Source organism: Heteronotia binoei, chromosome 2 (genome assembly GCF_032191835.1).
Source record: "Heteronotia binoei isolate CCM8104 ecotype False Entrance Well chromosome 2, APGP_CSIRO_Hbin_v1, whole genome shotgun sequence".
Classification (NCBI taxonomy): Eukaryota; Metazoa; Chordata; class Lepidosauria; order Squamata; family Gekkonidae; genus Heteronotia; species Heteronotia binoei.
This window is the reverse complement of record NC_083224.1, coordinates 192,070,765-192,093,412: the sequence shown is the minus strand read 5'-3', so window position 1 is coordinate 192,093,412 and position 22,648 is coordinate 192,070,765. Positions and strand designations below refer to the sequence as shown.

Sequence of the window (22,648 nt, the reverse complement as noted above, 5' to 3'; positions counted from 1 at the left end):
ACGGAGTTCAAGAGGGTGAGAAAAGAAAAAGCACGTTCAGTTCAACGGCAGGAGTCTTGCAAAGCAACCTGCTGTCCCACTGACTCTGTCTCCCACCCCACCCTGCCTTTGTCAGTTTGGTGTAGTGGTTATGTGCGCGGACTCTGATCTGGGAGAACCGGGTTTGATTCCCCACTCCTCCACTTGCAGCTGCTGGAATGGCCTTGGGTTACCATAGCTCTCACAGAGCTGTCCTTGAAAGGGCAGCTGCTGTCAGAGCTCTCTCAGCCCCACCCACCTCACAGAGTGTCTGTTGTGGGGGAGGAAGAGAAAGGAGATTGTAGGCTGCTCTGAGACTCTGTCCTTGAAAGGGCAGCTTCTGGGAGAGCTCTCTCAGCCTCACCTACCTCACAGGGTTTCTGTTGTGGGGGAGGAAGAGAAAGGAAATTGTAGGCTGCTCTGAGACTCTGTCCTTGAAACGGCAGCTTCTGGGAGAGCTCTCTCAGCCCCACCTGCCTCACAAGGTGTCTGTTTTGAGGGAGGAAGGGAAAGGAGATTGTAGGCCGCTCTGAGACTCTGTCAAAAGTCACCCACCTCACAGGGTTTCTGTTGTGGGGGAGGAAGAGAAGAGATTGTAGGCTGTTCTAAGACTTTTGTTCTTGAAAGGGCAGCTTCTGTCAGAACTCTCTCAGCCCCACCCACCTCACAGGGAGTCTCTTGTGGGGGAGGAAGGGAAAGGAGATTGTAGGTCGCTCTGAGACTCTCTCCTTGAAAGGGCAGCTGCTGTGAGAGCCCTCTCAGCCCCACCCACCTCACAGAGTGTCTGTTGTGGGGGAGGAAGGGAAAGGAGATTGTAGGCCTCTCTGAGCCTCTGTCCTTGAAAGGGCAGCTGCTGTGAGAGCCCTCTCAGCCCCACCCACCTCACAGGGTGTCTGTTTTGGGGGAGAAAGGGAAAGGAGATTGTAGGCCACTCTGAGACTCTGTCCTTACCTTCTTCAATATCTTCTTTGCAGTGCTTGTCCATTGGTGTCCTGGATATCTTTGGCTTTGAAGACTTCAAAACCAACAGTTTTGAGCAGTTCTGCATAAATTATGCCAACGAACAGTTGCAGTATTACTTCAACCAACACATTTTCAAGCTTGAACAGGTAAGAGGCTGGGGACGATGGTATCTGTGCCCCAGGAAAGGCGGAAGGCCAGCGGCCGTCATCGTGGCCTTAGCCAGGCAGCCCGCTCTCTGCCCCTTCTCTCTGATCCAGGCCTGCAGTTCTGAAAGGCTCCCAAGAAGGTACGGTGCAGGAACACTCAGAAGCAGACAGGGAAAGTATACCGTTGCTTGATTTCTGTAACGCCAACTAGCGGACAAAGCTTTTTTTTTACTCGCTGCCAGGACCTGGATCCATCTAACCCAAAACTGGCTGCTCTGAGTGCCAGGGCTTCAGGAAAAGGAGCAGAAGTCTTTTAGCTGGAGGTGCCAAGAGGGGACCTGCAGAGGTGGCAGGAGCTAGGTGTCAAGACGTGGAACTTCAAACAAAGACGGATCATAATGTTGCAAAATTAATCCATTTATTTGAGAACAAACACTCTAGGCAAGTAGCAAGTTGAGTTTGATAACGGGCAGGGCTGAGCTCTGCCTTTTTGTACATTTCAAAGAGGGGAAACAATACAGCATTCTCACACCCTTGGAGACAGTCGGCGCTTCCCATACCTCCTTATCTTTCTCCCAGGAAGCTACCCACTGGTTACCTGGAATATGCTAACTTCAAAGGCCCAGATGGCTTCTAGGCCTAGCGTGAAATTCTTCTCCTTGCGGTTAGGAATTGCTTTGAGGAAAAATACACGTTGCTGTTCTCACGGTTAGTAGAAGCAGGAAATGCAGCATAGTAGAATACAATATGGGGTCAGTCATGTCAAGCAGTTACACCCTACCAGTTACAGTATTATATCTAAGTTACACGTCTGACGCTAGGACCCTCGATACGGACTTCTCGGTCTTTGGTGTGCTTTGCAGTCCCTCCTCTTCTGGGCCCCAGCGGCATGTGTCAGCAGCCTGTCCGTAGGGTGTGTCCCACCTGCCTCCCCCCCGGGTGGCTCTGCCTCCATCTTGGGCACCTCGTAATCCAATGGAAGCGCCTCTTGTTCTGGAGGGAGGTTCCGTAAGCTAGAGCAAGGGGTGGCAAACTGTGGCTCTTTCACACATATTGTGTGGCTCGCCAAGCCCCCGCTGCCCCATCAGCTAGCTTGGAGAAGACATTCGTTTCTTTACGTCACGTCTCTCAACTAAGCCAGCGGGGCTTGGATAATACGTTTAAAGTTGTTTTCTTCCTACCTCTTCTCCCCTCGTCCGTCCCCCATCTCTTTGCCTGCCTTCCCTCAAATATCTGGTTTCGTGTCTGAACTCTTAAGATTTGACGATAGCTCTCAGACATCGGACATTTATTCCACATGGCTCTTAAGTTAAGCAAGTTTGGCCGCCCCCGGACCGGAGGAAGGCTCCAAACATGAGCCAAAAGGAATGTTGGGGTATAATTATTTTAATAGACAAAATGCGCTCAGTGGAGCAGTAGGTTCCCCACCAGTTTTAGTGACCCTTTTAGCCTACCCTTCCTGCGTGGCACTCCTGGTGTCAGTTTGGTGTCGTGGTTAAGTGTGCAGACTCTTATCTGGGAGCACTGGGTAGATTCCCCACTCCTCCACTTGCACCTGCTGGAATGGCCCTTGGGTCAGCCAGAGCTCTCGCAGTTGTCCTGGAAAGGACAGCCTCTGGGAGAGCTCTCTCAGCTCCACCCACCTCACAGGGTGTCTGTTGTGGGGGAGGAAGGGAAAGGAGATTGTAGGCTGCTCTGAGACTCTGTCCTTGAAAGGGCAGCTTCTGGGAGAGCCCTCTCAGCCCCACCTGCCTCACAGGGTGTCTGTTGTGGGGAAGGAAGGGAAAGGAGATTGTAGGCCGCTCGGAGCCTCTGTCCTTGAAAGAGCAGCTTCTGGGAGAGCTCTCAGCCCCACCCACCTCACAAGGTGTCTGTTGTGCGTGAGGAAGGGAAGGGAGATTGTAGGCTGCTCTGAGACTCTATCCTTGAAAGGGCAGCTTCTGGGAGAGCTCTCAGCCCCACCTGCCTCACAAGGTGTCTGTTGTGGGGGAGGAAGGGAAGGGAGATTGTAGGCTGCTCTGAGACTCTGTCCTTGAAAGGGCAGCTTCTGGGAGAGCCCTCTCAGCTCCACCTGCCTCACAGGGTGTCTGTTGTGGGGAAGGAAGGGAAAGGAGATTGTAGGCCGCTCGGAGCCTCTGTCCTTGAAAGAGCAGCTTCTGGGAGAGCTCTCAGCCCCACCCACCTCACAAGGTGTCTGTTGTGGGTGAGGAAGGGAAGGGAGATTGTAGGCTGCTCTGAGACTCTATCCTTGAAAGGGCAGCTTCTGGGAGAGCTCTCAGCCCCACCCGCCTCACAAGGTGTCTGTTGTGGGGGAGGAAGGGAAGGGAGATTGTAGGCTGCTCTGAGACTCTGTCCTTGAAAGGGCAGCTTCTGGGAGAGCCCTCTCAGCCCCACCCACCTCCCAGGGTGTCTGTTGTGGGGGAGGAAGGGAAAGGAGATTGTAGGCCGCTTTGAGACTCTGTCCTTGAAAGGGCAGCTTCTGGGAGAGCTCTCAGCCCCACCCACCTCACAAGGTGTCTGTTGTGGGGAAGGAAGGGAAGGGAGATTGTAGGCTGCTCTGAGACTCTATCCTTGAAAGGGCAGCTTCTGGGAGAGTTCTTTCAGCCCTACCCACCTCACAGGGTGTTTGTTGTGAGGAAGAAAGGGAAAGGAGAGTGTAGGCCGCTCTGAGACTTTGTCTTGAAAGGGCAGCTTCTGAGAGAGCTCTCTCAGCCCCACCCACCTTACAGGGTGTCTGTTGTGGGGGAGGAAGGGAAAGGAGATTGTGGGCCACTCTGAGACTCTGTCCTTGAAAGGGCAGCTTTTGGGAGATTTCTCTCAGCCCTACCCACCTCGCAGGGTGTTTGTTGTGAGGAGGAAAGGGAAAGGAGATTGTAGACCACTCTGAGCCTCTGTCCTTGAAAGGACAGCTTCTGGGAGAGCTCTCTCAGCCCCATCCGCCTCACAGGGTGTCTGTTGTGGGGGAGGAAGGGAAAGGAGATTGTAGGCCGCTCTGAGACTCTGTCCTTGAAAGGGCAGCTTCTGGGAGAGCTCTCTCAGCCCCACCTACCCCACAGGGTGTCTGCTGTGGGGGGGGGGGGGAGGTAAAGGAGCTTGTGACCGCTCTGAGATTCAGATTATAGGGTGGGCTATAAATCCAATATCAATATCTTCTTCTACATCGTTTCCCTCCTTTCCATTTTATCCTCCCGGCTTCCGTGTGGTGGAACTTCAGGTGAAACTGTCACATAATGGTGTTGCATGGCCTTGCCCCACAAGTGTGGGGAGACGGGCGGTCTGGGAGGTCCCCCAGTGGACTCACTGATGCCTCTGGCTTGCCTGTAGGAGGAGTACCAGAGCGAAGGCATCGAGTGGCACAACATCACCTACACCGACAACGTGGCCTGTATCCACTTGATCAGCAAGAAACCCACCGGCCTCTTCTACCTGTTGGATGAAGAAAGCAAGTAAGTGTGGCTGCGGGAGGAGGGGAGATGGGAGCAGGCAGCAGAGGAGGCACGAGGGGAGCAGTGGGGTGGGCCAGGGCTGGACAAAAGCTCCTCCCCAAGAGATGCGCTGTGGGGTTCTGGCCCCACATCCCCCAAGGAAGCCCTGCTGTCATGGTTTCCTGTGCCGTTTCCTTTCTAGCATTCATGTATGAACCTATGAAGTTGCCTTCTACTGAATCAGATCCCCCTGGGTCCATCAAAGTCAGTCTTGTCTCCTCAGACTGGCAGCTCTTTCTCCAGGGTCTCCAGCAGAGGTTTTTCACGCCTACTTGCCTGGACCCTTTTTAGTTGGATATGCCAGGGATTGAACCTGGTACCTTCTGCTTACCAAGCAGATGCTCTACCACTCAGCCACCGTCCCTCCCTAATACATATATGTACATGTGAAGCTGCCCTATACTGAATCAGACCCCGCCCTGCGTCCATCAAAGTCAGTCTTGTCTACTCAGACTGGCAGCGGCTCTCCAGGGTCTCAAGCGGAGGTTTTTCACGCCTACTTGCCTGGACCCTTTTGAGTTGGAGATGCCAGGGATTGAACCTGGGACCTTCCGTTTACCAAGCAGATGCTCTACCACTCAGCCACCGTCCCTCCATCTCCATCACCTACTGCCTTGGCCTTTTTTAGTTGGAGATGCCGGGGATTGAACCTGGGACCTTCTGTTTACCAAGCCGATGCTCTGCCACTGAGCCACCGTCCCTCAAGCCGATGCTCTGCCACTGAGCCACCGTCCCTCCCCTAAACATATGAAGCTGCCTACTGAATCAGAACCCCCTGGGTCCATCAAAGTCAGTCTTGTCTACTCAGACTGGCAGCAGCTCTCCAGGGTCTCAAGCTGAGGTTTTTCACGCCTACTTGCCTGGACCCTTTTTAGTTGGAGATGCCAGGGATTGAACCTGGGACCTTCTGCTTACCAAGCAGATGCTCTACCACTGAGCCACCGTCCCTCCCCTGCTCTCCAGGGTCTCAAGCTGAGGTTTTTCACGCCTACTTGCCTGGACCCTTTTTAGTTGGAGATGCCAGTGGGGATTGAACCTGGGACCTTCTGCTTACCAAGCAGATGCTTTACCACTGAGCCACCGTCCCTCCCACCGTTCCCCCCCCCCCTCCGCCATCATTGGGTGACTTCAGGGTGCTTTGCCTGTCCATTGTTGTATTGTTAATGGTGACACAGCTGTCCCGGAGCTTTTCCATGCCCAGAGACTGTTTCAGGGCCCTGAAAGGATTGAGAAGCCAGGAACAAATCTATCAGGCAAGGAGGAATGCCTGCCATGCCTGGGTCTCCTCCTCTGTTGCTGAGACCCAAAGCTTCATGAGAGACAGTGTGGTATAGTGGTTAGAGTGCCAGCCCACGATATTTGAGATCCAGGCTCAAATGCCCCGCTCTACCCACTGAAGCTTGCTGGGAGACCTTGGGCCGATCTCGTGCTCTCACCCCGTTGAGAGCCAGCTTGGTGCAGGGATTAAGAGCTGCAGACTCTAACCTGGAGAACTGGGTTTGATTCCCATCCCCACTCTTCCTCTACATAAAAGCTGGCTGGGTGACCTTGGATCAGTCCCAGTTCTATTCTCAGAGCTCTCTCAGCCCCACCAACCTCTCAGGGTGTCTTTTGTGGGACAAAGAAGGGAAGGTGATTGTAAGCTGCTCCAAGATTCCTTCGGGTAGTGAAGGGAGGGGTATAAAACCATCTCCTCCTCCTTTTCCTTCTTCTTTTCCTCCTCCTCCACCTCTTCTCTTCTTCTTCCTCCTCCTCCTCTTCTCCTCCTTCTCCTCTTTCACCTCCTCCTCTTCTCCTTCTCCTCTTCTTCTCCTCTTCTCTACCTTCTCCTCCTCTTCTTCTCCTTCTTCTTTGCCTCCTCCTCCCCTTCTCCTTCTTTGCCTCCTCCTCCTCTTCTCCTTCTTCTCCTCCTCTTCTCCTTCACCTTCTCCTCTTCCTCTTGTCATTCTCCTCCTCCTCCTTCTTCTCCTCCTCTTCTCCTCCTTCTTTGCCTCCTCCTCTTCTCTGCGTTCTCCTCCTCCTCTTCTTCTCCTCCTCTTCTCCTGCTTCTTTGCCTCCTCCTCCTCTTCTCCTTTGCCACCTCCTCCTCTTCTCTGCGTTCTCCTCCTCCTCTTCTTCTCCTTCTTCTCCTCCTCTTCTTCTTCTTCTTCTTTGCCTCCTCCTCTTCACCTTCTCCTCTTCCTCTTGTCATTCTCCTCCTCCTCCTTCTCCTTCTCCTCTTCTCCTTCTTTGCCTCCTCCTCCTCTACTCCTTTGCCTTCACCTCCTCCGCCTCTTCTCTGCGTTCTCCTCCTCTTCTTCGCCTTCTCCTCCTCCACTTCTTCTCCTCTTCTCCTCCCCTTCTCTTTCTTTGCCTCCTTCTCCTCTTCTTCTCCTCCTCTTCTCCTTCTTCTTTGCCTCCTCCTTCTCTTCTCCTTTGCCTCCTCTTCTTCTCCTTCTCCTCCTCTTCTCCTTCTCCTTTGCCTCCTCCTCCTCTTCTTCTCCTCCTCTTCTTCTTCTTCGCCTCCTCCTCTTCTCCTTTGCCGCCGCCTCCTCTTCTCCTCCTCCTCTTCTCTGCGTTCTCCTCTTCTTCTCCTTCTCTTCCTCCTCCTCTTCTTCTCCTTCTCCTCTTCTTCTTCTTCACCTCCTCCTCCTCTTCTCCTTTGCCGCCTCCTCCTCTTCTCCTCCTCCTCTTCTCCTTCTTCTTCACCTCCTCCTCTTCTTCTCCTCCTCCTCCTGTCCTACCTCACAGGGTTGTTGAGTGGATAAAATGGAAACGAGAAGAGCGCTGTACGTCACCTTCGGGAAGAAAGACGGGGCATAATTGAAGAAAACAAAATCGCCTCATCCCAGACCCCCGCTGATTCTTCTGTGCCCTGCTTCTGTCCCCGCAGCTTTCCTCATGCCACCAGCGAGACGCTTCTGGCGAAATTCAAGCAGCAGCACGAGGACAGCCGGTTCTTCATGGGGACCCCAGTCCTGGAGCCCGCCTTCATCATCCAGCACTTTGCAGGCAAAGTGAAGTACCAGATCAAGGTAGGGGGCAGGAGCAGGGACTGCGGTGACACGGGGGGGGAGGCTGAACTCTGGTTCCAAGGGGAGCCTTCTGGGATCGCCCCAAAGCTCCAGCTGTCCTCGTCGCCTGCCCCCAACACAGGCCAGCTCGGCTCCCCAAAGGGAAGTCTCCTGTGCTTTGAAGGAACCCGGAGGTTCTCTTTAGTTGTTACCTCCACTGGCTGTTCATTGACCTCTCCTCCAGGAATTTGTTGAACCCCGTTTTTAAAAAAACCCAACCTGTTAGGGTAGCAGTTGCTGCTGTTTGCGGCAGAGAATCCCGTAAGATGCTTGGGTGCTGCGTCTGAAGAGGCGCTGAACGCGGCATCATCTCACCTGGCCCTCTGGGTCCTCTAGAGCAGGGGTGTCGAACATGCAATTGGGGGGCCAAAGCAGGCCCCTGGAGGGCTCCTATCAGGCCTCCAAGCAATTGGCTGTACATCTGCTTCCTTTTCCCTATATCTTGCTTGCTTCCGCACAGCAGCTTGCTTTGCAAGGCTTGTTCAGCTGCACAGCAGAGCTGCTGAGCCAAGCCTCTCTTCCTTCTATTGGCTGAGACTCCTCCCCCCCATCCCCTGGGAAAAGGAGGAAAGAGCCCCAGCTTCCTTTGTCCGGTTCCCTGGATCCCATGGGAGAAATACAACAAAAGCATCTTTAAAACGAATGAGTGCCGACATTTTAAGCATATTTTAAATTTTTAAAAATATGTATTTGGGTTTGTGTGTGTCCTTTATAAAATTTATATCTCTGCTACCTAGTCTCAGCCGCCCTGAGCCACTTCGATGGGAAGGGCGGGATATAAGTCGAAATATAAATAAAATAAATAAATAAATAAAATAGGTACACACATGGCCCGGCCGGACAAGGTCTCATTTATGTCAGATCCAGCCCTCATAACAGATGAGTTTGACACCCCTGTTCTAGAGCTAGAACAATCACTAGACTCTATTGATTATTTGATGAACAAGATTAATCAGTTTGGACTGATGCTGGGACTGAAAATTAATGATGGGGGGGAACCCCCCCCCCGAAAATTTTTATCCAAAAACACGACAAGTGGAGCAAATATGCATCATTTCCAACAAAAGCCGGGATTTACTTTTGAAAAGAAAGTTAAACATCTTGGGATTTGTATCTCAAATAAACCGTAGCCGTTTAAAGACAGATAACTATGATAAGTTACTTAAAGAAATGAAGAAGGATCCGGAAAGGGGGAAAGACCTGAATGTATCTTTCACGGGAAGAATTGCCTCGATAAAGATGAACATTCTTCCAAGGTCATTATTCTTATTTCATACTATCCCAATCTTGTTCCCTAATAGTTTTCAGTGGGCTGCTGCTGCTGTGGTTTTGCCGTGCGGTTTCCCGCCAATCAGCTGATCGGCGGGGCGGGGGGGAGTTGGCCTTTACAGAGCCTGCAAGGCGCTTCACGGCCCCTTCCCCAACCTTAACATTGTGGAAACAGAGGGAGGGAAGTGCTGTGGGGAGGGGGGAGGAAGCACCGCGGGGTGAGGTACCGCAAGCGGGGGTGGTGAGGCTGCATAGCCCGGTTGCTAACGGGCCACACCCAGTACCGGTCCGTGGCCCAAGAGTTGAGGACCCCTGCTATAGAGCGCGTGTTCTATCTTGGGTGAGACTGGAAGGCCATACTTATTTTAAAACTCATCTGTTGGAGAGCCAGTTTGGTGTAGTGGTTCAGTGTGCGGACTCTTATCTGGGAGAACTGGGTTTGATTCCCCACTCCTCCACTTGCACCTGCTAACATGGCCTTGGGTCAGCCACAGCTCTGGCAGAGGTTGTCCTTGAAAGGACAGCTGCTGTGAGAGCCCTCTCCAGCCGCACCCACCTCACAGGGTGTCTGTTGTGGGGGAGGAAGGTAAAGGAGTTTGTGAGCCGCTCTGAGACTCTTCGGAGTGGAGGGCGGGATATAAATCCAATATCTTCATCTACCTCACAGGGTGTCTGTTGTGGGGGAGGAAGGCAAAGGAGATTGTGAGCAGCTCTGAGACTCTTCGGAGTGGAGGGTGGAATATAAATCCAATATCTTCTTCTTCTGTTGTGGAAATCTCTTTACTCAAAATGGGCTTGGTTGAAACCGAAAATTTGCCGGAAGCTACCGAGATGGGTCTCTCCAGTGGACGCCTTCGTTCAGTCAAAATGACTAAACCAAGAAATGATTTGTAGGGGTGAGGACGTATTGAAACAAAACGACGAGCTGAAATCCAAAGAGGAATTGGAGCTGCGGGTTGGTGGTTGAGATTGCAATTTGAATCTAGATTATTTTAAAGATGAAGCCGTTGGCTTTGCCGCTCCGCAATGTGGCTTTGATAACATCGTTTTAGAGCTGACCTCTTTGCTTTGCACTCGGCAGGACTTCCGTGAGAAGAACATGGACTACATGCGCCCGGACATCGTGGCCTTGCTGCGGGGCAGTGACAGTGCCTACGTCCGTGAGCTCCTCGGGATGGACCCGGTGGCTGTGTTCCGATGGGCCACCCTGCGTGCCGCCGTTCAAGCCATGGCAGTCTTTGCTGAAGCTGGCCGCCAGAGAGCTCGGAAGACCGCTGGTGAGGAGAGGCCCAGGGCAGAAGGGGGGCAGGACACACACACACACTGTGTGCTCAGTTTCATGTAGTAGCTAAGTGTGCAGACTCTTATCTGGGAGAACTGAGTTTAATTCCCCACTCCTCCACTTGCACCTGCTGGAATGGCCTTGGGTCAGCCCGAGCTCTCGCAGGAGTTGTCCTTGAAAATTTTCCTTGATAGCTCTCGCAGGATTGGCCCTTGAAAGGGCAGCTTCTGGGAGAGCTCTCTCAGCCCCACCAACCTCACAGGGTGTCTTGTTGTGGAGGAGGAAGGGAAAGGAGATTGTAGGCTGCTCTGAGACTCTGTCCTTGAAAGGGCAGCTTCTGGGAGAGCTCTCTCAGCCCCACCAACCTCACAGGGTGTCTTGTTGTGGAGGAAGAAGGGAAAGGAGATTGTAGGCTGCTCTGAGACTCTGTCCTTGAAAGGGCAGCTTCTGGGAGAGCTCTCTCAGCCCCACTAACCTCACAGGGTGTCTTGTTGTGGAGGAGGAAAGGAAAGGAGATTGTAGGCTGCTCTGAGACTCTGTCCTTGAAAGGGCAGCTTCTGGGAGAGCTCTCTCAGCCCCACCCTCCTCCCAGGGTGTCTGTTGTGGGGGAGGAAGGGAAAGGAGATTGTAGGCCGCTCTGAGACTGTCCTTGAAAGGGCAGCTTCTGGGAGAGCTCTCTCAGCCCCACCCGCCTCACAGGGTGTCTGTTGTGGGGAAGAAAGGGAAAGGAGATTGTAGGCCGCTCTGAGACTCTGTCCTTGAAAGGGCAGCTTCTGGGGGAGCTCTCTTACCCCCACCTGCCTCACAGGGTGTCTGTTGTGGAAGAGGAAGGGAAAGGAGATTGTAGGCCGCTCTGAGCCTCTGTCCTTGAAATGGCAGCTTCCAGGAGATCTCTCGTAGCCCTACCCTCCTCACAGGGTGTCTGTTGTGGGGGAGGAAGATAAAGGAGATTGTAGGCCGCTTTGAGACTGTCCTTGAAAGGGCAGCTTCTGGGAGAGCTCTCTAAGCCCCACGCACCTCACAGGGTGTCTGTTGTGGGGGGAGGAGATATAGGAGATTGCAAGCCGCTCTGAGACTCTGTTCTTGAAAGGGCAGCTTCTGGGAGAGCTCTCTCAGCCCCACCCGCCTCACAGGGTGTCTGTTGTGGGGGAGGAAGGGAAAGGAGATTGTGAGGACTCTGAGACTTGGAGTGGAGGGTGGGATATAAATCCAATATCATCTTCTTCTCTTTGCTTTGTCCCTCCCAGGAGTGGTGCGCCATGGGCCACGGGTGCCCCTTGGAGAACTGCAGCAAGCCAACACCCCGATCGAGAAAGCTTACCGGTAGGCGGCCCGCTTTGTTTGCATTCCGGCCCTTGTTCTGGGCGTTTGGGATGAGAAGGGGGACGTCGCGTGCTTGGCCGCCTGCCGTGTGTGAGCAGCTGCTTGCCTGACCCTTGCCAGCCCTTGGAGCCCAGGCTTTGAGCTGGGCTGCCCCCTCCCCGGATGCATCGCCAAAGCCAGCCTTTTGCCTTTCCTGGGCCTTCCCCTCCCCCCCCCTTGCGGAGTGCCTTGTGGAGCAGGGAGAGGAGAAGCACCAGGGGCCTTCGCCTCGCCAGTATAAGCGGCACCCCTCCATGGCGAACCCTTATCCCGGTGTTAAAAGATCCGGGTCCAAAACGGGCTTGTGGTGGGGTAGTGCTTGGAATGCTGAACTAGGACCCAGAAGTCCACGTTTGAACCCTGGCTGGGCCACGGAAGAGACTGGCACTCTGCCTAACCTGCCTTGCAGGGTTGTTGTGAGGACTGAGTGGAGGGAGGGAGAATGACATAAGCAGTTTTGGGTCCCCGCCAGGAAGGAAGGTGGAGAATAGATGGAGGAAAGAAATAAACTGGTTTACAGAATGGCCAGAACATCGGAACAGTTTCTGAGGGTTAGCATCTCTCTCTCTCTCTGTCTCTCTCTCTCTCTCTCTCTCTCTCTCTCTGAGAGCCAGTTTAGTGTAGTGGTTAAGTGTGCGGTCTCTTATCTGGGAGAACCGGATTTGATTCCTCCACTTGCACCTGCTGGAATGGCCTTGGGTCAGCCATAGCTCTGGCAGAGGTTGTCCTTGAAAGGGCTGCTGCTGTGAGAGCCCTCTCCAGCCCCACCCACCTCACAGGGTGTCTGTTGTGGGGGAGGAAGGTAAAGGAGATGGTGAGCAGCTCTAAGACTCTTCGGAGTGGAGGGCGGAATATAAATCCAATATCATCTTCTCTCTCTCTCTCTCTCTCTCTCTCTCTCTCTCTCTCTGTCTTTCTCTCTCTCTCTCTCTTTCTCTCTGTGTGTGTGTCTCTCTGTGTCTCTCTTTCTCTTACATTTTAATGTATGCGTGGCCCGTTCCAACAAAGTGACATTGATGTCAGATCTGGCCCTTAGAGATAGTTTTGCTACCATATGTTACTAATAAAAATTGTTTACTGAAAAAAAAGATCTGGCCCTCCTAATAAATGGGTTCAACACCTCTGATATAATGTGAATATTACTATAATAGTAATTGGTGAATCTTGCCTCCTCCATTAAAGTATCCAGTCCCCTTTTAAAGCCAGCTATTCTAGTGGCTGTCTGTCAAGGAGATCCACAAATCACTTACACCTGTGAAAGATGTTCTCTTGCCCGTCCAGGTTCTTCTGCGTCCTTTGAGTCCTCTGTGGGTCTTCTGGAACATAAGAATTGTTCTGAACTCCAGCAGTTCGTGGTCCTTTTTCATAGAATCATAGAACCCTAGAGTTGGAAGGGACCTGCAGGGTCATCTAGTCCAACCCCCTGCACAATGCAGGAAACTCACAAACACCTCCCCCTAATTCACAGGATCTTCATTGCTGTCAGATGGCCATCTAGCCTCCTTTTAAAAACCTCCAAGGAAGGAGAATCATAGAACCCTAGAGTTGGAAGGGGCCTCCAGGGTCATCTAGTCCAACCCCCTGCACAATGCAGGAAACTCACAAATACCTCCCCCTAAATTCACAGGATCTTCATTGCTGTCATAGAATCGTAGAGTTGGAAGGGACCTGCAGGGTCATCTAGTCCAACCCCCTGCACAATGCAGGAAACTCACAAATACCTCCCCCTAAATTCACAGGATCTTCATTGCTGTCATAGAATCGTAGAGTTGGAAGGGACCTGCAGGGTCATCTAGTCCAACCCCCTGCACAATGCAGGAAACCCACAAATACCTACCCCAAATTCCCTTTTTCTAGGGAGACAGCACTTAACAGCAGAGATAGAGATTTGGGGTGGGCAGGGAGACACTGGGAGGGGGACTGGGCAAAATGCCAGTGTTGCAATAAGAGAGAGAGCAGATATTTATTAAATTAAGCGATTTAAATTTTAATTATGCATTTTGCAGCAACACAAACAGATTAATTTGAGACATCTCCGCTCTCTTTTATTGCGTGCTTGGCAGTTTTGCCTACCTTTTCCCTTGGTGACTGGTGAGACCCTTTTGCTTTTCTGTGGGACGCAGCGGGCCGCCCTCCTCCTCCTCCTCTTCCTCCTCTTCCTCTGCTCAATAGTTCAGCTCCTCTGCATGTTCCCTTTTTGCAGCGGCTCAGTGCTTGATTTCTCCTTTGATGGCTCTGAGGATTTTGATATAAGCGCTTTTGAAGACATCATTGCTTCGTACGAAAGCAAGAAGTAAGTGGGAAGCGGTAGCTTGCTTTGCCCTTGGCAGCCAGGGAAGGGCATTGCTGGACAGACGGACCTTCTGAGGATGCCAGACGTAGAAAGCGAAAGGCATTTTGAAAAGGCAAAAGAACCCACCGCCGGTTCTGCCGCAGTCGTAGCTCTCCAGTAACCGAGAGTTGCTTTCATGACTCAAAACGTAACCAAGACTTGCATTTGCGACTCAGAACGCTGCATCTCTGCCATCCCTTGTTCCAAGCTAGTTTGGTGGTGTAAGGCGCTCATTGCGACTTTTTTAAAAGTTGTGAAAGATTTCAGAAGGGCGTTGCCGCCTTACCAAAACCAAAAATCCTCTTGTCCACCGATGCATCTCAGAACATCGCAGTGGTTCCTCTGCCCAGGTGTGGCTTTCACACTTCTGTTGTTGTTTTCTTTATTTTTTATTTTATTTTATTTGGTTTGTGCCTCTCTGGAGGGTGGCAAAAGGTAAGTATGTTCTTGTGCTGAGGCGCGACTTTCTGTAGCATGGTGCATGTGGTGTAAGACATGCTTAGCGTCTGGTTCCCAGGCTGGCTTTGGCAGTTAAACGTGAGGTAGAGAAATTTGTGTGGAAAACTGCGAGCCCCAGGGGATGAGGAGACAACCCTGTTCCAACTCCTCAGAAAGAATTGGAAGGATACCTAGCAGAGTCCATAAAATCAGATTAATTTTAAAACTTCAGATTGGATGTTAATGATTGGATGGAGAACCAGTTTGGTGTAGTGGTTAAGCGCGCGGACTCTTACCTGAGAGAACCGGGTTTGGATCCCCACTCCTCCACTTGCAGCTGCTGGAATGGCCTTGGGTCAGCCATAGTGGTTAAGTGCGTGGACTCTTATCTGAGAGAACCGGGTTCGATTCCCTGCTCCTCCACTTACAGCTGCTGGAACGGCCTTGGGTCAGCCAGAGCTCTGGCAGGAGTTGTCCTTGAAAGGGCAGCTTCTGGGAGAGCTCTCTCAGCCCCACCTGCCTCACAGGGTGTCTGTTGTGGCGATAGAAGATACAGGAGATTGTAATCCGCTCTGAGTCTCTGATTCAGGGAGAAGGGCAGGGTATAAATCTGCAATTCTTCTTCTCCTTTTAAAGTTCTGTTGTATCTTTTAAACATTATCATAAAAGTGATCTGGTTTAAGAGAAACATGAATTAATCGCTGAAGTCAGTCCTAATAATTTCTGTGACCTTTCATCCAAATGCAAAGTGCTCTGCTCTGCAGAGAAGGGAAGCAAAAATTACTCCCCCCAAGGAGCAGAGAGGAAGGCAGTTGCACTGGCACTGGCAGGAGCCCTGTTAATCACCCGCAGTGCAGCGGTTTAGATGGGGGCGAGGGCACAGATGCAGGGAAAAGAAGCCTCAGCCGTTTAACAGACAAGGAAGATGCAGACATACGCGGACCAGCTGTACAGCCACAGACTCCCCTCCCACTAGTCCACTGAACAAAGCAAGAGTCAAGTAACACCTTTAAGACCAACAAGAAGACAGAGCATTCCTGCCCCAGACATAAGAGAAGAAGAGATGCCCTGTTGGATCAGGCCAGTGGCCCATCCAGTCCAACACTCTGTGTCACACAGTGGTCAAAACACCCCAACTGCCATCAGGAGATCAGTCAGTGGGGCCAGGACACTAGAAGTCCTCCCACTGTGATCACAAGCCCCAAGAAGACAGAGCATTCCTGCCCCAGACATAAGAACAGAAAAGAAGCCCTGTTGGATCAGGCCAATGGCCCATCCAGTCCAACATTCTGTGTCCCACAGGGGCCAAAATAAATATATATATACACACACACACACACTGTGGCTAATAGCCACTGATGGACCTCTGCTCCATATTTTTATCCAATCCCCTCTTGAAGCTGGCTATGCTTGTAGCCGTCACCACCTCCTGTGGCAGTGAGCTCCACGTGTTAATCACCCTTTGGGTGAAGAAGTACTTCCTTTTGTCCGTTTTAACCCGACTGCTCAGCAATTTCACCGAATGCCCACGAGTTCTTGTATTGTGAGAAAGGGAGAAAAGGACTTCTTTCTCTCCTTTCTCCATCCCATGCATAATCTTGTCAACCTCTCTCACGTCACCCCGCAGTCGACGTTTCTCCAAGCTCAAGAGATACCCTTTGGCCGCTTCCTTAGATGGCACTGAGTACTGGAGCTTACTGGCTTGCTTTTTCACCCCAAGTAGAATAGTTTTTAAAAAGCCTTCAAGGGGATTTAATTCGCCCCTTGGTAGAGCACATTTGCAGGCAAATCTATCTGATCTGGGGCCACTTGACGGGTGCAAATTCCATGTCGAAAGGCCTGAATCCCACAGTTCAGGCTGCGAGAGTCGTTTTTGTCTCATCTGGAGCTGTGAACTCTTAAGACGTCAGGCTACCCTACCCTTCGAAGCCCTGAGCAGGTAGGATCCTTGCCGCCTCCTAGCCCTTGGAAAACCTCTGCTTGTGGTTGCTATGTGAACTGCAGAAACTTAAAGCCATGTGGTGTGGCGAAAGTGTAGGATCTTAGCATACAGCTGTGTAAATTAAAAAAAAACCACTAAGAGACACCATAAATTTTAAACAACAAAACAGTGTAATGTAGAGGTCAGTGATGTAGTGACCAACCTTGCAGGTAGAACTTCAAATAGACAAGAGCATGTAGCAAAAAGATATTCACAGAAGACCGTTCAAAAACAGTCTTTCCAAGGAGTAACATTATTCCATTATTTAGTTCGTGGAACTAAAAGAAGCCCTTCCAAAGACATCTGTTCTAGGTATCAAGACGCTTCATCCGTCTTTCTTCAGTTTGGAGGCTTATTTATCACCGGAACCCAACCTTTACAATACATTCACGGGAGAGCAACAAGGTTTAGAACACGTCTGTTAGATTTCCAGGTTCTCCAGGTTCTAATGAAGGCGGGAGAGATAGCAGGATCCGGCCCATAGTGTCTGATCTGAAGCGCTTATTTGGCAAAGGAAGCTGGAAATTTTGTCAGCGCCTCTTAGGGTTGCCAATCCCCAGGTGGGGGCAGGGGATCCCCTGGTTTGGAGGCCCTCCCCCCCGCTTCAGGGTCGTCAGAAAGCAGGGGGAGGGGAGGGAAATGTCTGCTGGGAACTCTTATTCCTTAGGGAGATTTATTCCCATAGAAAATAATAGAGAATTGATCCGCGGGTATCTGGGGCTCTGGGGGGGGGGCTGTTTTTTGAGGTAGAGGCACCAAATTTTCGGTATAGCATCTAGTGCCTCTCTCCAAAATACCCCCCAAGTTTCAAAAAGATTGGACCAGGGGGTCCAATTCTATGAGCCCCAAAAGAAGGTGCCCGTATCCTTCATTATTTCCTATGGAACGAGGGCATTGAAAAGGTATGCCGTCCCTTTAAATGTGATGGCCAGAACTCCCTTTGGAGTTCAATTATGCTTGTCACAGCCTTGTCTCCTGGCTCCACCCCCAAAGTCTCCTGGCTCCACCCCCAAAGTCCCCAGATATTTCTTGAATTGGACTTGGCAACCCTAGCACCTCTTCCCCCCAAATGCAACCTTTACTGGCATAACGGGCATAGATGTGCACAATCAGCAAGGGAGAAAACATGTATTACCCCAACATTTGAAACATTCCTCTCCAGCACAGATATTTAGCCACAGTCTCGATAATCTCAAGGCTATCAAAGGGACAGTAGGAAGAGAGAGTCTTACCACCATCAGATTGTCCCTCATGATTTTGAAGAAGAGGATCTAAGTAAATGGCACAAATATCGCAGTAAAATGTGCAGTGCGGGAGACCATATTCCGTGCTTTCTGTATCCCTTGAACTACAACCACAGAACCTGTTGGAATATGGAATTTTCTTAAACCTCCCACGCAGCACAGCAGAAGGAAGGATATTAAAGCAAGCTAACGTGAAGACTCTACGAAGGTTAGGGGAAGTCCCCCTCCACCACCCACCAAATGCATGATGTATGCAAAGTCTGTGAAAGGGAAACTGGTTCTCCCATCACCTGTGCTCAGAATGGCTCCAATTCCAGGTCCCTCTTACTGGCACAAGCCAAGGATCGTTCTTTTGCACCTGAAATGTGCACGTTTAAAGCAGAGCTGGCCTGGGAATCGCTTGGAACATCCTTGAAGCATGCTGGGTCATGACGGGGCTCTTCCATTTAATTCCCGGTGATTCTGTTTCACGGCTGTCTTGTGTGTGTGTGTATGTGTGTGTCTGTGTGTATGTGTCCCCATCTGTCTTGGGTGTGTTTCCCCGTCCCCTTCCCACTGTAGGGATTTGCATGAGCAAATAGTCAGGAGCATAAAGGGACTGCCTTGGCAGGGCGAAGACCCCCGCAGGCTTCTCCAGTCGCTTGGCCGGCTCCAGCAGCCCCGTTGCCACTTCCTGTGAGTTGGGGCTGGGGGGGGGGGGCGGGACTGGCAGAGGAGGGGAGGGGCCGTTCTTTTCTCTCTTGGTCTTCAGTTTTGCTTTACAAATTGTTTAGAACAAAATGGCTTTGGGCAGAGCTCAGCAGACATTTGCACATACATGGAAGCTTGTCGTCTACGCACTGCCTGTTTGCAGGTGTTATAAGAACATAAGAGAAGCCATGTTGGATCGGGCCAGTGGCCCATCCAGTCCAACACTCTGTGTCACATAAGAACATAAGAGAAGCCCTGTTGGATCAGGCCAATGGCCCATCCAGTCCAACACTTTGTGTCACATAAGAACATAAGAGAAGCCCTGTTGGATCAGGCCAATGGCCCATCCAGTCCACAGTGTATTAGCCACAGTGTATGTGTGTATATAAAATTTTTTGCCACTGTGTGACACAGTGTTGGACTTGATGGGCCGTTGGCCTGATCCAACATGGCTTCTCTTATGTTCTTATGTTCTAACACTTTGTGTCACATAAGAACATAAGAGAAGCCATGTTGGATCAGGCCAATGGCCCATCTAGTCCAACACTCTGTGTCACATAAGAACATAAGAGAAGCCATGTTGGATCAAGCCAATGGCCCATCCAGTCCAACACTCTGTGTCACATAAGAGAAGCCCTGTTGGATCAGGCCAATGGCCCATCCAGTCCACAGTGTATTAGCCACAGTGTATGTGTGTATATAAAATTTTTTGCCACTGTGTGACACAGTGTTGGACTTGATGGGCCGTTGGCCTGATCCAACATGGCTTCTCTTATGTTCTAACACTTTGTGTCACATAAGAACATAAGAGAAGCCATGTTGGATCAGGCCAATGGCCCATCTAGTCCAACACTCTGTGTCACATAAGAACATAAGAGAAGCCATGTTGGATCAAGCCAATGGCCCATCCAGTCCAACACTCTGTGTCACATAAGAGAAGCCATGTTGGATCAAGCCAATGGCCCATCCAGTCCAACACTCTGTGTCACATAAGAGAAGCCATGTTGGATCAAGCCAATGGCCCATCCAGTCCAACACTCTGTGTCACATAAGAGAAGCCATGTTGGATCAGGCCAATGGCCCATCCAGTCCAACACTTTGTGTCACATAAGAACATAAGAGAAGCCATGTTGGATCAGGCCAGTGGCCCATCCAGTCCAACACTTTGTGTCACATGAGAACATAAGAGAAGCCATGTTGGATCAGGCCAGTGGCCCATCCAGTCCAACACTCTGTGTCACACAGTGGCCAAAAAACCCCACGTGCCATCAGGAGGTCCACCAGTGAGGCCTGGACAGTAGAGGCCCTCCCACTGTGCTCCCCCCAAGCACCAAGAATACAGAGCATCACTGCCCCAGACTTAAGAACATAAGAGAAGCCATGTTGGATCAGGCCAGTGGCCCATCCAGTCCAACTCTCTGCGTCACACCGTGGCCAAAACCCCCAGGTGTCATCAGGAGGTCCACCAGTGGGGCCAGGTCACTAGAAGTCTTCACACTGTTGCCCCCAACCCAAGCACCAAGAATACAGAGCATCACTTGCCCCAGATATAAGAATATAAGAGAAGCCGTGTTGGATCAGGCCAATGGCTCATCCAGTCCAACACTCTTGTGTCACACAGTGGCCAAAAAAGCCCAAGTGCCATCAGGAGGTCCATCAGTGGGGCCAGGACACTCGAAGCCCTTCCACTGTGCCCTCCCGCCCCAGCACCAAGAATACAGAGCATCACTGCCCCAGACAGAAGAACATAAGAGAAGCCATGTTGGATCAGGTCAATGACCCATCCAGTCCAACACTCTGTGTCACAAAAGAACATAAGAGAAGCCATGTTGGATCAGGCCAATGACCCATCCATGCCAACACTCTGTGTCACACAGTGGCCAAAAAAGCCAGGTGCCAACAGGAGGCCCAACCAGCGGGGCCAGAACTCCAGAATAATAATAATAATAACAATAATAATAATAAGTGTTTATTTATACCCCGCCCTCCCCGCCAAGGCAGGCTCAGGGCGGCTTACGGAGCATGATACAATATCATGATACGACAATAACAGATAAAATCAATCAACAATATAATTACAAAATATAAATTAATTTTAAGAATATGCTAAAACAATACAGTGGTGCTACAGTCTCTGTTTATCCAGGCAGTGTAATATTCGTTCTGGTTACATCTTAAAGGCTTCTTGGAAGAGGGCAGTTTTGCAGGCCCTACGGAACTGGTTAAGATCCCGTAGGGCCTACACCTCTTCCGGCAGCTGATTCCACCATTGGGGCGTTTTTATAGAGAAGGCCTGCTCCCTAGTTGTTTTAAGTTTGGCCTCCTTAGGCCCAGGGATTTCCAAGCGATTTTGTGAGCTCGAACGCAGTGCTCTCTGGGGAACATATGGAGAGAGGCGGTCCCTGAGGTAGGCAGGTCCTCGGCCATATAGGGCTTTAAAGGTGATAACCAGCACCTTGTAACGAACCCGGTATACAATTGGCAGCCAGTGCAGTTCCCGCAGCCTAGGCCGCACGTGTTCCCACCGAGGTAGTCCCACTAGCAGCCTGGCTGCTGCGTTCTGCACTAGCTGCAGTTTCCGCGTTCGGTACAGGGGCAGCCCCATGTAGAGGGCATTACAGTAGTCCAATCTCGAGGTGACCGTCGCATGGATCACTGTTGCCAGGTCGCCTCGTTCCAAGAAGGGGGCCAACTGCCTCGCCCGTCTAAGATGAAAAAAGGCGGATTTGGCGGTGGCAGCTATCTGTGCGTCCCACTCTTCTCCCCCAAGCACCAAGAATGCACAGCATCATTGCTCCAAAGAGAGTGTTCCATCTGTACTTTGTGGCCGAGACCCACTCATAGACCTTTGTCCTGTATTTTTTTCCAGTTCCCTCTTGAAGCTGCCTCTGTTTGTAGCCTCCGCCACATCCTGTGGCAGGGAATTCCAACGAAGACGGAGGATCTCTTTCTGAGCCAGGGTGGTCCAGGGGGGGAGATCCCTCTGCCGGCTCTTGACGAGGTGCCACTAATACCGGCCCCTAACGTCAAGAGCTTGGGGGTGTGCTCCTGGAGCCTTCTCTTACAATGGAGGCCCAGGTAGGAGCCACTATCAGATCAGCCTTTTTTCATCTTCGGCGGGTGCAGCAGCTGGCCCCTTTCCTGGAGCATGATGACTTAGCAATGGTGATTCATGCTGCGGTCACCTCAAGAATAGATCACTGTAATGCTCTCTACATAGGGCTACCCTTGACGCTGACTCGGAAACTACAGCTAATGCAGAACGCTGCGGCACGGCTGCTAATGGGACTCCCTCGATGGGAGCACATTCGGCCAGTACTGAAAGAGCTGCGCTGGCTACCTGTTGTGTTCCGAGTCCGTTTCAAGGTGTTGGTATTGAGCTTTAAAGCCCTCTCAACCCCGCCCACCTCACAGGGTGTCTGTTGTGGGGGGAGAAGATATAGGAGATTGTAAGCCACTCTGAGTCTCTGATTCAGAGAGAAGGGCGGGGTATAAATCTGCAGTCTTCTTCTTCTTAAGAGCATAAGAGAAGCCATGTTGAATCAGGCCAATGGCCCATCCAGTTCAACACTCTGTGTCACACAGTGGCCAAAAAAAAACACCCAAGTGCCATCAGAAGGTTCACAAGTGGGTCTAGAACCCCTTCCTCTTTGTCCTCACCCCAAGTACCAAGGATACAGAGCATCACTGCCCCAGACAGAAGAACATAAGAGAAGCCATGTTGGATCGGGCCAGTGGCCCATCCAGTCCAACACTCTGTGTCACACAGTGGCCAATATATGTGTGTGTGTATATACACACACACACACATATATATAAATATATACTGTGGCTAATAGCCACTGATGGACCTCTGCTCCATATTTTTATCCAATCCCCTCTTAAAGCTGGCTATGCTTGTAGCCGCCACCACCTCCTGTGGCAGTGAATTCCACATGTTAATCACCATTTGGGTGAAGAAGTACTTCCTTTTATCTGTTTTAACCTGTCTGCTCAGCAATTTCATTGAATGCCCATGAGTTCTTGTATTGTGAGAAAGGGAGAAAAGTACTTCTTTCTTTACTTTCTAAACCCCTATCATGTCACCCCGCAGTCGATGTTTCTTTAAGCTAAAGAGCCCCATGTGTTTTAACCTTTCTTCATAGGAAAAGTGTCCCAACCCTTGAATCATTCTAGTTGCCCTTTTCTGGACTTTTTTCAGTGCTATAATATCCTTTTTGAGGTGCGGTGACCAGAATTGCACACAGTATTCCAAATGAGACCGCACCATCGATTTATACAGGGGCGTTATGATACTGGCTGATTTGTTTTCAGTTCCCTTTGTAATAATTCCCAGCATGGCATTGGCCTTTTTTATTGCAACCACACGCTTCAGGCACATGCAC

At 51.1% G+C, this 22,648-nt stretch overlaps 1 protein-coding gene across 1 annotated transcript in view; it reads left to right on the top strand.

Annotated features, from left to right (window-relative positions):
* MYO9B (myosin IXB) overlaps window positions 1-22,648 on the top strand; it is a 113,789-nt gene that overhangs the window by 34,569 nt on the left and 56,572 nt on the right. The window contains exons 9-15 of the mRNA XM_060232757.1: window positions 993-1,127; window positions 4,452-4,573; window positions 7,485-7,626; window positions 10,016-10,211; window positions 11,464-11,539; window positions 13,782-13,871; window positions 18,135-18,248. Coding sequence (XP_060088740.1) covers window positions 993-1,127; window positions 4,452-4,573; window positions 7,485-7,626; window positions 10,016-10,211; window positions 11,464-11,539; window positions 13,782-13,871; window positions 18,135-18,248 — 875 coding nt within the window. The remainder of the gene's footprint in view (window positions 1-992; window positions 1,128-4,451; window positions 4,574-7,484; window positions 7,627-10,015; window positions 10,212-11,463; window positions 11,540-13,781; window positions 13,872-18,134; window positions 18,249-22,648) is intronic.